Source organism: Nylanderia fulva, unplaced genomic scaffold (assembly GCF_048542155.1).
Source record: "Nylanderia fulva isolate GAGA-0341 unplaced genomic scaffold, ASM4854215v1 Scaffold8, whole genome shotgun sequence".
Taxonomy (NCBI): Eukaryota; Metazoa; Arthropoda; class Insecta; order Hymenoptera; family Formicidae; genus Nylanderia; species Nylanderia fulva.
The window spans coordinates 1465121-1482975 of NW_028190916.1; the positions used below are offsets into that span (position 1 = coordinate 1465121).

Sequence of the window (17855 nt, forward strand, 5' to 3'; positions counted from 1 at the left end):
TAATGAAATAATGAAAGGTATAAAAAAGTCAATAAAGGAGCGCACTATATGTTCCTACTCAATAGTGTAAGAGTATTGTAACTGTTTCAATCACCTGTTGAGAAGAAAGATATGAAATTAAATTGGTTAATCTATAAGAGTCTAAATTGTTAGACTCCTTCTCTCGCTTTCTGCATAGTCCCTTTTTTAAAATGAAAGCTGTTTTTAAAGTTTACATCTCTCGTCAGCCAATTATTTCAACAAGAGAAGAATAATCTTTTTATTTAATTCATTTTGTTTTAATTTTCCGTTCTTTCATTAGCAGGCCAGGTAAGTTTTTAAATTCTCAACGTAATACCGACATCGAGAGCAGAAATTTCATTTTAGCCGAAAGGACAGCAATTGTTAATTACCGGTTAGTATTCCGTGGAAGCCAGACGATTGCTTTGTCCAAACACGATTCTATATGATGCACCGGTGCAACAAGCGATTCATCTTTTGGATACGTCAAGGACGGAATGACATTCTTTTTGTTCGATCCGATCGGAGAATATCACGAGAGACACCAGCTGCGAATATTTTCGAGGAAGCGTAGAACGAACTGAGCTGGTTTGATTTTTTGCAGTATCAACACTATCTTGACGTGAAAATTTTAAAAAGAAAATTCTTAAATATTTCATATACTATTTTTTGCAGATTTTACATTTTTCTACTTTTCACGGTTTGTCGAACGCGTATTCCATCATAAAAGTTGGCAAGTTATATAATTTATGAGAGTTAATGATATTTTTGAGAAGACAAAGAGCTGAACAAGAGAATTAAATTAAAAATAAAACTATTAAAGTACTTTGTATGAAGTAAGAAAAAAAACTAAATGAGTAACTATGTGAGATTTATAAGTACAGGTTGACGTTACTGTGAACCAAAGAAGTTGCTATTTTACTCGGAAATGAGAACGAGCGAAAAAGACGCATTGTGCACCTCCCTAGAATACCTGCCCTTTTGCGATAAGAGTTTAGAACGTGCGATATGTGTCTACGTTAAATTGCAAGACTTGCCTGTGAAACAACATTGTAGACTGATGTACTTTGTAAAACTTCATACATTCAGGCAGTAAAGAATCATATATTAAATTGTTTTATACGAATAAAATTAAGAAACACATATACCAACGAAAAAGATTTTTCTTCTTATCCTTTTTTTATTTAATAATTTAAATAAGAATCGAATTTTTTAATCTTATTTCTTTTATGCAGGAGAAGATAATACGAGATACATTTATACAGTTTTATTACTTAGGTCAGTCTTCATAAAATTTACGACATTGTTATATAATGTTAGATTGAATAGAACGGAGCAAAATACAGTTATAACATTTATAGTAAATTTATATGCGTAAATGATATTTAAAATAGACATATTTAATATAAATTTTTACATAAAATCTTTCAAATATAAATATGATTGAAAATATGAATTTTATGTATAGAGATTTAGAAATTATTTTTCAGATACACACGTCTTGACAAAATTCTCTCTCTTCCTATTATGATTTCTATAAAATAAAATAAATAATAAAGATGTTTTGGAAATTTTTTTAGTCTCATTTTGATAAATTTTAAATTAAATTTAATTGCACTGGAACAAGAAATAAAAAGAATTTTCTTTTATATTTAGCAAACGTTGATAATCTATTTGAAAGATTGAATTGAAAATCATTCCTTAATAATTTCTATATATTATAAAACTTTTACTATCACAATTGGGCATTATGTTTGACATTTTTGTTGAGTATAAAAACATGTAGATAAAAATCTTAGTCGTCTAAAAGTCAAAATTAAGTTATTTTCAAATAGCAAATAAAAAATATATATTTAAAGTAATTAGTTAATGTTATAATTTTTATTCTTATTTTATCTCTCTCCCTTTCCATAGTAATTAAAACCTCACTAACACATACATACCTGATGACTTCACATCGAGAGTATACTGACAGCGCCGCGCGGCATAAACTCTTTGAACTAATGACCACATTCCGAGCATTTGCCGCTCGTTTTGCAAGATGGCGTTTCCTGGCTGTTATCGGCGCATTTCTTTTAAAGCGCATAATTCGCGCGCGTCTTTCATATCGCGCTTTCGTTCACGTTTCGCGTTTATTTTGTGCAAAAAATACCGCTTTCGTACCACATTTGAAATTGGTTATTTACAACATGTGTGTATTTTGACAAATTGCCAACAAATATTGGACAATATGTATCGCATCGAACGTGTTACAGTTACACCGTGGATGCGGATGCGAGTGGGAGAGATTAATATACACAATGAGAGAAGACTTCAAAGTTTGGTGAGTGCGATTTTCTCTAATGTCCGTCAATTTATTTCTTTCTCAATATTTTCGTAGAAACAATGTAAAGTATAATATTTATAATTTTAATATATCGTAAAAGACATATTCATTTGTATACGCGAGATATTACTTTGCATTACGTTAAAACAGATTCGTATAATATAAGTCTTACTGCAATCATATTTAAAATAATTATTAAAGGTCTGTAAAGCAACAGTTTTAAATTAACTAATAACTAAAATTAGCAAGCGTAGATATATGTATATATATCGATGGAACGATAAATTTAAGGCGGAACCGTGGACCGAGCGACACGCGACGACGTATTTCAACAATCGCAAGCGTGAGAGGAGAATCGCTGACGCGAGATCGGCGTACGATCGTTTGCACAACGTAACTCCCTTCGATCCGAGTAAACCGCGATGCGATCGCACCAAGCCAAGTCTCATTTGGGCGGAGATACACGAGGAGAACAAACGTCACGTCGTGCCGATGACTGCTAATCACTGGTACAGTCGACCGAATAGAGTCCAAATCGATTATCCGGACATGAGATTTGCTCGATCGAGCAAAACCAAGGATTTCTATAGCCGGAGAATAGAATTCTCTCGATCTAACACCCGATAGAGCAGAACGAAACGCTTCCCTTAGGTCATCCTTTGCTAGCTTTCGAAGCCTTCACGAAACGAGATCTCGCAGTGCTCGAATGAAAAAAAATCAATAATTAAAAATTATACACTTTATTAAAAAATTTGATAAATGTGTCGTTTTATTATTATTCTATTCAAATATTGCTGTATTAAATTAATAATGTTGAATTATGACTAGTATGACTATAGTATGACTATATATTGTATTATTCTTTCTCGTTTTTTATATTTTATCATCATTTTTGTGAAATTTTTTTTTAAACGCGATTACACTATTGTTAGCATTTTTATTAGCGCTTTAGAGTTAAAACAAATGTTTCGATAGGGTAAATGAGTATTTGACATATCGGATAGAGAATGCCAATTGCTAATTAATATTAACGCCTCATGTTGTGTTTTCAAACATTGGGTAAGCGTGTGACAATATTGACAATATATAGGATTTGTCCGGGAGCGAAACAAGTAAAGTATGATATGCCGTAAACTGTGCTCCTCCCCCCCTCCCCCCTTCCAACCCTCTAAATTTATAGTCTCGCACAGCGCTTTTGATTAATGAATTATTTTTGTCGCAGTACAAAATGTGCACGCACAATATTTTTCTACCTCAGCAAGAGTAGAGATCATTGTGCAAAATTTTATTCTATCCAAACGTAAAAGAAATGTAAAATTATTTTTTAGGAAATGTATAACATTTTGAAAATTTCGTTTTTTTTTTAATTTGCGTATTTTTTATTATCAATTCTTGTTTAATCGCCGCGAAAATTTTGTATCATTATATTTTATTTTACGTTTAGTAGTTTGATACTGCAATAAAACAACGATATTACACCGCGCATATCTCGTGTAAAAATCGATTATAAAAGAAATACTCTTTCTCTTATATCCCTCTACCACTTGAACGAACGTTGAAACCTCGAGACCTGTTTTGTCTAGCAGCCGGCTTTATCTATACAATCGAGACTTTGGAACTTTTTGATATTAAGTCATTTTATTCGTTTTCGCTTCTATAATCTCGCTTGTTCTCGGTGAATCGCCAGAAAATTTAAAAGGACAGCTCGATAATACTATAATTGGAATAAAGCGAGACTTTATATGCCACTCATGCCCCCGATCTATTCTCTTATAAACGACCTTTACTATATCGAGAGCTCTCCTTCTCAGAGCAAAATACTTTTAGTCTCGCGATACGATATTCTAGCCTTCTTCGAGCTTTTGCTTTCTCTATTATCGCACTTGAACGTATAGTTCGCTATCGGGATTTATTTCTTGGATAGACCAGTGAAAAGAATCCAATGTACATAAAAGATGAAATGTGGATAGTGCCACATAGAGTTACTCTCTCAAGACTTACATATATACATATATCGACCGTCTAGTTTAAATTCGATATTCTTAGCACATATATGTATATAATAGCTTCCTTATTTGCGGATAATCTTTTTTCATCATATACGTATTACATTCTTAATATATTTCTTGTACACGCAAATCTTCAAGTTTACGGACATTTCGATTATCACGATCGATATTAATCGTAGATTATATTATATAATATTATTGTATGTATAATTTGATGGAAACGCGCTTTTGACAAAATAGAGTTCATAGCGCTTCTTGAGTTATTTTTTACAGTATCAGCACTTTGTAACGATTCGAATGTATTTTTCTCGTCTACGATCAAAACAGTTCTGTTTCGCATTTTTCAAAGCAATTCGCGGACATCTCTCACGTCCCTAGGTGTTTCTGTCTTCTCTACCGTCTTCTGCGCCACTTCGCGGAAGCAAGGCTGATACCGGGATTGCTTTACTTCCGAATACTCAAAAGGAAATGCCACGGAAAGAGAAAGAGAGAGGTGAAAGCACGCATATATATACACAGACACGTATAAATTTCCGCTCTCAGCTCGCAACTCGGCATCGAGTTTCACGCGAGATCCTTGAAACTCAAGACACGGAAAGTGGTGACTTTAGCCGGCGACGTTTATGTCAGAATAAATTTTTTTATATTTTTTCCACTCCTTTTTTATCGCCGATATTTATATAACGTCCAGGAATTTACGTCACGCCCCGCGAACAATTCGTAACCCTTTCAATATTCAAAACGCCAGCGGCATTATGGCCCCGAAGACAACATGTCCATCTAGCATCGCGTTTTATCGCGACTGTAGGTAATCGTTCGAACAATCGTTGGTTGTTGCATATTTTAAGACAAACGTTCCTCGGACAAACGGAATTGCTAGCGTATAATAGAAGACGGGATGCGAAGGACGTGCAATCGAATAAATAATACACGTTTATATCGTTAGACCGATAGTGAAGAATGAGACTTTGTTCAGACGAAGGTTTTATAATCGGAGGCGACGCAAGGTTTAAATTTATAATCAAATGCAGAGATAGAGGAAACTCCGTCGCGTCTCGGTAGATTTTTTCTCACAAAAGCGTTACATATTATTACACTACGCTATTTGAAGAGGAATCACGATTTGAGTTGTCTGGGGAAAAAAAAGAATGCACTTGTGAACTTTGCATTTAGTATTAAAGTCGGAGATAAGCGACACGTCACGTCACGTCTCTCTCGAATTGCTAATCGCTACTGAGGACTATGCGCAAATTTATGTGCATTTAATAGGCGGTTGACATGATTCTCTCTCTCTCTCTCTCTCTCTCTCTCTCTCTCTCTCTCTCTCTCTCCCGCTGGTGGTAGTTAAATCATTAGAGATACGAGAAACGCGACATCTGTTCACAAATCGTTGTTTATTTTCATCTCGTTAATTAAAAGTCTAATTAGTACCGCGTCAATTAATGAGAATTCCACTTTTGTCGGGCTCTCCGCGTGGCCGCTTCACGTTTGCGCAGAAAAAGGAAAAGGTCGACGGTTCTCTCCTGTCGGTTCTGGCACTGCGTGATGACTGGCAATTACAGACTTCTCGTGCAATATTTCCTTTTGCCTTTATTTATTTATACGATGCATATATATCTCTCGCAACAAGTTTTATTTTTAGCAGCAACAAAATTGTTACGAAATCTAAAACTTGAAGAAGCTATTATGTCTTTTTTTTAATACGCAATTGCAAGGATTTTTTATCCCGACTTGTGAAAACAATCTAGTCGTAATTTATGTGTGCTAAATATGTATCTAAAAACGACCAGGCAAATTTTTTGGCCCTTGCAAAACCGAGGAAAATGTTTCGACTATAGTAGATGAACAATGTTGCAAAAACCTTATTAGGAGTAATTTTAAATTGGTTACTCCGCCGTATATACATTGATATTAGCGAGCTCGTCTCCGTTCCAGGCTTCGGGACACAGTTAATCGAATTACCTTTGGCATCGTAAAGTAACGTAACCGAAAGGGACTATATAGAGTGTGACCCCATTAATAGTTGCTCCCGAGAAGTTAGATGCGTTTGCGCAGTGAGGGCGAATAAATTTTGGCGGTTACGAGGGAGAATCGCGAAGTTTCTCCTCGAATTGTTTTATAGTACCCGGCGGACTTTAATGGTTTCTCTGTACCCGGGATTATGCTTATTATTATGTCATTTCGTTCGCGTCTCCCGACGCAATCACGCAAGTAGTATTCGTCAACGATTGCGGCGACGAAAGGGAACGCGTACGCGCGCAAACTACTTATTAAGCGGCGTTACTTTAGTTACGTTTGCTGCGTAATACGCATTCGAGTAATTAACGTCAACCGCATATTTTCTTTAAATCTATATTTAATTGGCGCGTTATTGACGTTAATTAACAGGACTTGCGGTCACCCTGGATTAATCGTTAACGATATTCGTACGAATCCAAAATTCCAGTTTTCCACGATGTTACGTCCAACTACAACTATAATTGAGTCTTGCGTCGCTCGATGCGTTGATTGCAAGCGCGTTTATCGACAGTGGTTCTCTCGATTATTCTAGAGATTCGTATTCTATTTCCGTAAAATCTGCAAACCGATAATTGCCGCAACAATTGTTCATCTCTCGCGCTCCGGCGCACAAGATATATACTCTAAGATAAATATTGCAAGCCGCAAGTATTCCAACTTCATCCCGCAACATTTTTCTCGAGCCGACCGCACACGTTGTGGCGGGTTGTGCCAGTAAATTTCCGGAATACGCAGACACACTATCGCGATACATGACTCCTTCTTTTTTCCCCCTTTCTTTCTTTGTTCTCTTTTTTTTTTTATTTTCTCTCAGAAAACGGTGTATATATCACGAAATTCGTTCTCCACGTCACATTGCTAAAGTATATGAGATAGATTTACGATGCGACATAAATTACGTCAATCCGCTTCGAGATATTTGCCGTTGCGTCACTTCGCCGAGCCGTCTATTTGCAATCTGCGTCGCTCTACCTATCAAAGATAGTAAGCTAAATATATGCGAATAAAAATTGCGCCAGTCTTGTCGAAATAATCGTATTATTATTTCTCGTTGCGATAAGGCGCTTATATAAATTTAGCGCAAGCATCGTCGTCGCGATCTAATGCAGTTGAGATATGGCGACGAAAAATGTCGACAAGACGTGCTCCGCGTTGCCGATGACGCCGCAGGATCATCAGACGGAAAAGTCTCTCCTGACTGATCGCGACGTTAACAAAATATTGGAGCGTAAACTCGGCAGCGGTAACTTCCGACTCGTTGACTGGAGATTGGAGCACCTTCGCGACACGAACGGCCTCCTCGGCCAATATTATCGTTTGCACATTTCGGTAAGATGCGGCGAAGACGAGACGCGGAGTTTGCAGTTCTTCGCCAAGGCGCCGCCGTCCGATAGTCCGTCGTGCGGGTTCCTGGAACGTTACGACACGTTCAACAAAGAGATCGCCGTTTATACAGATCTAATGCAGCGAATGGGCACGGGTGGATTCCCGAAATGGATGGCGGAGTGTTATCTCGGCAAACAGAATGCCATCATCGTTTTGGAAGACGCTTCGTTAGACGGTTACGCGACTCTGGACAAATACGTGCCGTTCGACGAGGAGCACTGCGTCTGGACACTAAGAACTCTTTCGAGGTTGCACTCAAGATCTCTGATACTGGACGAGAGACTCCGCCGAGAAGAGAACCGGACCATCCTCGATCTTTACGGACACCTGCTGATCGAGATACTCTTCAATGACAAGGACGATATATCGAAGAGACTTCTTGCCTCTAGTATTATGGGACTTCACGCAATGGTTGATATTGCCGAGGATTTCGACGTGACGCTAGAATCAACCTTAAACATCGTATCACCACGTGGTCGCAGAATATTGCGCGATTATTGGCGCCGTCCGAGAGACATAGAAACGTCATCTGTCACCGTGACGTCTGGGTGAATAATATAATGTTTCGACACGATCTGGCCGGCAATACGAACGGTTGTTACCTCGTAGACTGGCAGTTCCTATGTTACTGTCCACCGGCGATCGATTTTGCGTGCTGCGTATATCTCACCACCACTCGAAGCATCAGGGATCGTTATTTCGATACTTTTGCCAAGATCTATCACGACTCGCTCGCAGAATGTCTGGCCGAGGAAGGCCTCGACATTAACAGCCATCTGTCCTGGATGGCGTTTCGCGAGAGTTACGTGGAGGCGCGAAACATATCACTTTTTTATGCCTCGCTCAATCTGCAAATAATGATGCTATCTAAATCGGCGATTATACAATATTTTCACGTTCGAGACCGACAAACTCGAACAAGTCCTGTACGGCGACGGACGAGCGGAACTCGTGCGACATCAGTATGAGAATAATTCCGCGTTTAAGACGCGTATTCTAGAAATTGTACTCGAACTCAAAGATCGCCTGCCCGAGGGTTCTACCGAATCCTTAATTCCCGAATCTACGGATCGTGAAATACGACGTGTTCGCACGCGCGTGTCGTTGCTTTACCTGCTTTACGATCTGTGATAAAAGACTGGAATCGCGCCAAGTAACATCGTCGGAATCTTATTTACGATTCTCGATTGCTGATACGTTTCGAAAACTGTGTCGTTTCATCATTCGGAAGGAATCTTGTTCGATTAGAACGAAGATATCATCTCGCGAAATGTGTCCTACGTCTATATCTGCTACTGCGTAATGTATTTCTTTTATTGATATTGGATGAATGATTACTCTTTGTAAATATATGTATATATATATATATATATATAAAGTTAGCCCTGATTTTTTCTCACACAATATAGGAAGAAATTTACATTGCTCTGTATAATAATTACAATTAAAAGAAATTTTTATGTGAAAAATGTCAACGGATAAATTACGTCAAGAACGGAAAAGAGTCTCGAGCCTCAAGATAGTTAGATATATTAAAACGCGTATTGAATGGGTAAAGAAAAGAAATATATATTGGAATCTCTGTTCTTCAGTTATAATTGATGATGGAGAAACGCTTCTGATGCAAATAGACATATAAGAGGGTTTTTATATAGGAATTTCATTTCGCTCATTTTTCAAATGTCATCATTACCTCTCATCTTCGTGAGAGTTTTTCCTTGACGATGCATATTCATTAACGCTCTAGCAAAATGAATAAAGTACTACTATGTCAGATTTTTGTTCAAATACTTTTTTGTTTATACTTTTATGCAATTGACACAAGTTGTATATTCAGTATCGAGAAAAATAATTGTTTTATCTCCATCCCCGTCATTCGGTCGTCGCCTCAATCTTTGTTAAACGCACGGTCGTCAGAAAAGCTAATTCTACGGTTAAAACCATTGTGTGGCGTAGCGCTTTGCAAACTTAAACGAGACCATCATTCCGTGTTACGTCAGACGAACTTTGTCGTGAAAAGAAAAAGGAATTACGCTGCATAATAAACTTTAGAGCAGTCAGCCGAGGAAGAAAGCGCGAAGAGAAGAGAAGAAAGTCCCTGCCTCTTGAAATAAGTCATGTCACATTCGTGCATAATGCACTTTTTATTTGCATGCAATAGAAAACATTCTTTTTAATTGATCATCCAATTTAATCATACAGATATTACTGTAACAAAAAATGTCTATATATATATATATTACACATAAAGAAATATATATACGAAATACATGTCACACATAAAATACCCAGCACATAAACTTATAAAAATAGATCTATGTTTTCAAGTCTATTCAGCGAATTATAGATTATTTTAAAAGTCGATTTTATTTAGTAAAACGTTTATGAAAGATTGTGCAAAATATATATTTTGTTCGACGTTAATATGTGGCGGAGAATCGAATGAATTCAATTATTTTGTTCACGTAGCGATATTATTTAGTGGTATTCGGAGTCGTTGGTCGCCGATCGCAACCAATGTACCCACGAGGTTTCTTGGCGATAAAATGATGAAGAACGGCCAAGTTTAATGGGCTGCGACGTTATATCGAATTAAAGCGGAAGTTGCTTTTATTGCTGGCTATGCGAGACGTTCGTATAATCATACGGCGATATGTACTCACCGAACGTAAACTTTCAACACAGCTAGATACTATTTCAAGATTACGAATAGTTATTATAGTTGATATATTATAATTAAAAACTGTGAGTATATGTAATCGTGAAAACGATTGCTGAAATGCACGGATCAAACCTGATCTATCTCACTTGATTTTCACTCGACGGCGGGAAGCCGCTATATCTAGAATAATGTTATGATTCCATTATACGTAGCAAGGAACGCATCTACCTTTATCGTCGTGGTAAAGAACTCGGTAATCTTCCGTAATAGAAATCGCGGGAGTGTATTAGCTATCCATATACATACGAATATTATCATCGATCCCTTCCGTTCTACATTGCTGACACTATATCGACCCAAATATCCGAATAAATTTCTAGTTACCTGATATGTGTATAACCAGGAGGATATTTGTGTCTGACGACTGTATTTCGGCTCTCCGAGAATGTTTGTTCGGAGAATCGGGTAAACACTTTCGATTCGACGACGGGAATAATTCGTTGCGTCTGTTCAAATGAAGGGACGGAGCGTGTGTAAGGAACTTTCGACAGTGCATTCGTCTTCCGGAATACCAGCGTGTCGCGGACACACGTTGTTTATGCGAAATCCTGTGGCTCGTGGCGGCGAGAACCGAGAGCGCAGGCGTCCGGAGTCCTGTGGCGGCAAGCGCGGACTCGGATTTTCTCTAGTGTCGCGTCAACTGCCGCTGGAGAGTCGTGCGCATCACACCCTCGGTCTTGGTTGTTGCCAAAGTCCTATACAAGCTCCTTTTGTTGCGTAGCTTCGCCACGTTTCGCGTCGCCGCTCGGCATTAAGTCCGGAATTAAAAAGTACTTCCGAAGCGAGACTAATTCGCGCGAGGACGTAACTTCGCATCCTCTCGAGAAGTTGTTTATACTTTTCTCTAAGTGAAACGGGGTTCTTTTTTCTCTAAAAAAAATTGTTTCGCGCACACACACATATACATCAAATATATATACGAAATATATCACGTACGCGTCGCGAAACTCGTAATCGATTTCGACGTGACGGACGATCGACAATAGGTGAATGTTTCTTGATCGGAATTCCCCGATCGAAAACTGAGATAATAGATTTCCGGCAAAATCGTGAATGAGAAGTGTAGAAGCGTAATGCGCGCGTTTCGTAGGAGCGCAAATCGTTCAATGTGACTGGCGGGCGCGAATTCGGTCGAAATAGCTGTTCATCCCGAGCGCATCCCATTTCCGGTCGTCCGCGCGGAAGCGTGACGTATTCGCAAAGAGGAACAGTGCATTCATCGATCATGAATCAGCGTGACGTGCGAGCGCACGCTGATTCGACCGACGAGGAATCGTCCCCACGACGTCAAGGAATACTCGCGTCGGACGTCAAAGCATGAGGAACGCCAAAGCATTGACGTAATGGTGAGCTCGGTGCTATTATTTCCTGTATCCGTTGTTTATACATACCTATATGATTCGTGAAAACAAAGGAGCAGCCGCAAAGATAAACGTAATCGGAAACGCGCTCGAAACAGAGAGATATATCCTTTTGGAACAATCGTAGAGAGATAAGTTAGATTCGCTTTGCGAATACTCCGTTGCTGCTGCGAAATAAATAATGTTTTCAAGCGTAAGAATACCGGCTGGCATACATGACGAATTGATCACGCGCGAGTGAAAAATCGTATGCAGCGCAAAAGTGCGAACTCGCGTGATAAAACCTAAAAGGATACAATCGAAAGGAAGGCTCTATATGGGGATTTACGTACTATATGAATTGTTATCGCGCGCGACAAGGTTCGCGAGCCGAAAGGAGTTGACCTTTCATTGTGGAAGGATGGAAAATGGCGTGAGAGAGTTTCGGAGCCATCAGCCATTAATGGCACGTGTTGAGGTGCGCAATCTACATACCTAAGTATGTACATAAGCGACACAATAGTGTTCCCGCGATTTCAGATTCTGTTCCAACTTTATACAGATATTGTTACACATTAACCAACGGTTTACGACGATCCAACTAATTTTAATACTCGATCGATCATTTGCGTGCACGGAATAATCATTCTTATACTCTTTGATGCAAAATTATTTTATCGTGCTTATAATAATGTTATTAAATATATATAACGACAACTTTTTAATTATAGAATTAAAGTTAGCTCTTTTACAATTTAGATATTTAAACCACACAAGACGCAAAATTGATTCTTGACTTATGAAACATGTTTGTACTTTTTGTTCTAACGATTAGTTTATGCAGTTACTCCAATATTTGTTCGCCTATTTGCAAAAGTTCTCAGATTATTTCTGAAAATTTAATTTAGCAAATTTTTTACCTTGTAAGAAAATTTATAATTAACGATTTCTTGAAGCAGAACTTTGATATTTCTACTTTTGACATTAAATTCTTCGAGTCACTTTAGTTTTGTTATTTCTTGACGGTTTAATAAAATGTCACTCTCTCTCTCTCCCTATAGTTTATTGCAATACACGAACGTTGAATCGGCAAGTTTTAAGCTTTCAAAAGCAAGAGATTCGGTCGTCGAGCAAACAGAGGATATCTCTCGCCGGCAATGATTTATTCGACGTTCACGAAATGACAGCAGGTGACATTCGTGCAGCATCCGACATGCGTGCAACGTATGCGTGTTCAAACATGTGACGAGGATCATCATAAGCCACGACATTCGTTGTACAACTGCCTTTACATATACGGTGCACGACGTGAAATATGGGGTTTACAATCTGCAAATATCTTTTTTTAAATACACTTGCTTTTTTTATTATTTGCATCAAATAATTTGTTTTTTCGTAGTTTTACAGATTATGTTAACTTATCTCACAATCTATTAATTCCCGTGTTTGTAGATTTATAAGTAGAAAGATTAAAAGATATCAATTTCATTATTTACACTATATACACCAGATGTGGTTCAAAGAGATTAGCTTTCGAAAAATATTTGAATGCAGATAAGATCTTGATCTGTAAGGACTGTAAGGAGAAAAAGTTGATATGACAGATGCATTTCGTTTATGAGCGAGCATAATTAAACGTGTAGAAATTGCTTAATAATCTTAATCGCTTGTCAGATAAAGCTGTGTCAATTTACCCCAATGTCTCGTATCCACGAGGAAATTACGTGACATATTAGACTTTATACACATATAGTACTGCATATGCATACCAGCGGTTCGAGATAAACCGCTACGAGCTAATGGCATTAAAATGTCTCACGACTAATCTCATTTAGATGTGTGGATGTGTGTGTGTACACACGTACATATGTGACATGGTCGCATTTCAATCCGCATACATATACAACATACGTGTATATGTACAAACTTCGACCTTGCAAAGTGGGAAGAGCAGAAGCGTGACAGGCATGAGTGAGACGCACTCGCAATGTCACTTTTACAAACCGCGAGATTTTATTTACATTTTCGTAAGCGCGCGCTTCCGTATAGTCTTGTACGGGAGATTGCATTATCAGTCACGCTGACGCGTGTAAACCGATTTCGTTGGCGTTCACGATTTCGAACGTTGCATGTGCATTTACGACCGTCGCAGGCGCTACAGGCGTCGGAGCTTCGCGGATATACTGTTTCCCGGAGATATGAGCTTGATTCGTATGAGGCAGAACGAAGTCGTAAACCTTCTCCGACTTGCCAATTCGAGCTTCGAGTGATCGATAAATAAGCAAGTGTAATACGGTAGAGAGCAGCTAGAAACTGTCATGGCTATAGAGATCAGTAAATTATAGTCGAGTTGGCTCTTCGTATCTATTCTCGTAAAAATCTATTCTCGTATTTGTCGAAACGACGACTTGTCAATTATACAAGTTAAAACGAAAAATAATTTATTTTTAAACTCAAGAGAAAAAGTAGTATAGAATAAAAAGAAGAGAATTCTTTTACATTTTTGATGCTTAAACTTTGGATTTTTTAATTTCTATCGTGTCACAGTTTTGGTTGAAATTTAATTTAAAAAAGTTGTAGAATAAGTCCACTTTAATCATCTTATCATAAATGTTACAGATGTTATAGAAAATTTGCTGTAAAGATTAAAATCAATAAAACTTTTATAATAAAATATTAAATCTATCACGAAAGACTTATATAGTAGAAATATTACGGACAATCTGTAGAATATTTTTTTAATTTTTTATTTAAACTTAATAACTTGTTCAGAATGCTGACTACAATCTTCATGTCAAAATCAATAAAAAATATTGAGATTAATATGACAGATATGATCAGTTTATAAAACGTTAAAATATTTTTGCATGTTTGTAAATTTTTTTATGTACAAATTTCTCAAATTGTATACAAATTCAATATTAAAATTAATACACAATATAACACTGCCAATATATGCATAAAGCAAATAATTAATTAAAACATGGTTATGATAATAAGTCCAATATTTGATATGAGAATTTTATTAACTGTAACCATTTTTTTTTAAATCAATAATATGCTTATCCAATTTTGAATAAAACAACACTTTTTTAGCACGTCATCGTGACTATAACGTGGTGAACAATTTTAAAATAGTTTTTCCTTTACAATTTTAATCTTAATTTTCCCCACATTGTGATGCGATAGAACAGTTTTTTAAAGGTTGAAACCATTGTATCAAGAATTGCAAAAAATAATTGTTTCTTTTTGACATTTTTTCTGTTGAATTGTATTATAAGAATTAATGTATTTTTGTACGAAACAATATCTTGAAAGCTGGCTCTATATGTAAGATAGATTGCTTTGGCAACGAGTTGCTTTGGGATCACTATCTAGACGATTGATCCCTTGAGAGAGGTTTCGAGGTGACACGTATATCTCGTGCGATGCAACGTTATGCAATTAGACACAGACGTTGTACACAGTTGTACGCGCAGTCATATCGGTAAACTCTCGAAATCCAGCGTCGCGTCGGCTGGTTCATACGTTAGCGCGATTCAGTTTGAAGCCGTAAATTAATCGTAGCCAGAGCAATCCGCTACGACAAAATCTCGGTGAAATATCCGCCAGAGTACCAATCGGCAATTTGAATGGACTATTTTTTTTATATTCACGCCGAGAGATATTTTATGAGTCATATATTTTAAATTTGTTTTCGCACGCGAACTAGGGAAACCTATTGCGTATGTGTCGTTCCCAAGTCGCTGTGTATAACGCAGAGAGATTATCAAATTCTCTGATATCGATTTAACGAAAAAAAAAATTATATATATATATATATTAACATTCCCGTCGAAATTACGAGGAGATTATTATTTCCCTTGGGGAGCATGAGCTTTGAAGTTACGCGATTTATCACTTAGAGAATGATAAAGTTCGTCCCTTCGATATTTTCCGCCACGCGCGATCGAGAATAGCTTTTCTGCAGCTATTTCGCTATTTAAGATTCTTCTTCTCGGCAAAACGGTGACATTCAGAATCGTAAAGGCGCGAGCGGAGAGCCCCACTGCGAAATAAAACATGACGCTTCTTTGGATCAAAAGCCGAATCCGGATTGTGTCCGGCGGAAATAAGGTACTTCGATTGAATGAGCAAAGGGAAATTAAAATCTTCTTCGACCTGCTGGTCTAATCTTTCGAACGCGCGCAGCTGAATGGGAGGAGGGGGTCAATAAAGATTCCGTGATTTCCGACAGTAACTCAGACGTTTGAACGCCCTGTTCGACGATATATACAGTATGAAAGATGTGAAAAGGTCCATTTGCGCGAACTATATGAAAATGAATGGCTCGCGAAAGTAATCGCCGTTTATATCGACGCGAAGGATATATACGTATACATATATATATATATATATATATATATATATACGCTGAAATACGCTAGAACAGCGGACGCGTCTACCATTCCCAGTGCATGTAATATTTACCGTCGTATACGACGGCTAGAATGCACCGCGCGACAGCCAAAGGATCGATATCTAACAGCCTTTCCCTACGGCTTAGATTTTATATTCTAAATTCGAGACGCGCGCGCGAAACTCGCGCGTTTTGCCCGGGAGGGAAAGCCCGAAATAAAGTCCGAAAGAAAAATAACCGAGAGAATAGCGAAAATTGTCGTCGTATAGTCGCGCACCGAAGCTTCTTTTGCGACAGGGAAAAAATTTTGGCTCCGCGGCGCACGATATATAATAAATTAAAACCGTACGAAAGGTCGACGATCGAGGAACACGCATGTAGATGTACAGGGTATCGCGCGATTTGTCGTACCTGCGAATTATCGTATATGCAAAAAAATAGAAGATAAGTAAAGACGCTGTGTGTTGTTTCGAATTGTGCGTTACGGGCCGCGATAAGCTCTTAACAGATGGTGCACGACCCATGCGTGCGTTGTTAACTCTACTTATCACGTCGTTCCGGCTTAATCGGCGAACTCGTTCGTCATTCCGGCTGCTTGTGATTTTTCAGCTCGATAAGCGATTTAAGGATCGACTTGCTTGAAATACGTATACTGTTTAAAATTTGCATAAAATCATGCGCGAGCAATATTCGCGAGGCCGTGTTCGCTTAATGGCGATCCGTGATATTACAGCGTCAAGTTCATTGATACTATACGAAATAATTGACGGAAGCGTGAAATGTCGCTCGTATCCAATAAAATGTTTAACGCGATATAACTCTGCGCACGTACAATGCATTGTCCCGAAGATGAGAATAATACGTACAGATGGAAAGAGGAGAAAGTATATATGTATAGGGGAGGATTTGACGTAATGCCGTGCGAATGCAGAACAACAACGTGTCATTCGTGACAACGGATGTTTTCGATATTTTTGACACTATCCTGTGTAGACATATATACTATTCACGTATGCACCAGATATTTTTATTTCATCCATATCTCCACTCTTTTTCTAATGTGAACGTGTTATAGGATATTTATTCCTGTAGGTAGTACTTAATAACGTTATCAACTCTCTTGAGAATAATTTCATTTGTAATTCAAAAATGCATGGAGCACATTTTTAATTACACGTATGTAAATATACGAATCTCGGGATGTAAAAAGAAGCGTTATTTTACTTACATTATACGTAATGGCGTAATGCACTTGGACATAGAGACGTCAACATCAATGAAAAAAAAAAATCTTTTCCATTTCTCATATATGGTATACCTATCAAAGGTTTCCTATTTGTCTAATTAATTCAAATATATTCTGTGATATAACATATCTTTTACAATATTATTTTTTAATATAATGTAACTGTGCAAATAATATAAGTAAATGTAATTTTTCTTATAAACAATATAGTATATTTCAAGATAATTATGTTTACAAAACGTTTTACTCATTACTCATATGTTATCTTTATTCCAGAGAGCTGACGTTATACATATATATATATATATATATATATATATATATATATATACATACATATATATAGATATATATTATTAATACGGTAAAAGCGTATCAAAAGTCGCGGTCAGCGTGTACTGAAAGCTC

General features: G+C 37.4%; 3 protein-coding genes across 3 annotated transcripts in view; all 3 read left to right on the plus strand.

Annotated features, from left to right (window-relative positions):
- Positions 1-2230: 2230 nt before the first annotated feature.
- LOC146719994 (uncharacterized) lies at positions 2231-3050 on the plus strand. The gene is given in 3 exon segments (XM_085489283.1): positions 2231-2323; positions 2618-2929; positions 2931-3050. Coding segments are annotated over 3 exon segments (525 nt in total).
- Positions 3051-7442: 4392 nt separating this feature from the next.
- Positions 7443-9129, plus strand: LOC114938041 (uncharacterized). The gene is given in 3 exon segments (XM_029311774.2): positions 7443-8173; positions 8176-8630; positions 8632-9129. Coding segments are annotated over 3 exon segments (1398 nt in total). The 5' UTR covers positions 7443-7470; the 3' UTR covers positions 8872-9129.
- A 947-nt stretch (positions 9130-10076) lies between these two features.
- Sol1 (CUB domain-containing protein Sol1) overlaps positions 10077-17855 on the plus strand; it is a 269862-nt gene continuing 262083 nt past the window's right edge. Inside the window, exon 1 of the mRNA XM_029311762.2 lies at positions 10077-11808. Coding sequence (XP_029167595.1) covers positions 11806-11808 — 3 coding nt within the window. The 5' untranslated portion in view covers positions 10077-11805. The remainder of the gene's footprint in view (positions 11809-17855) is intronic.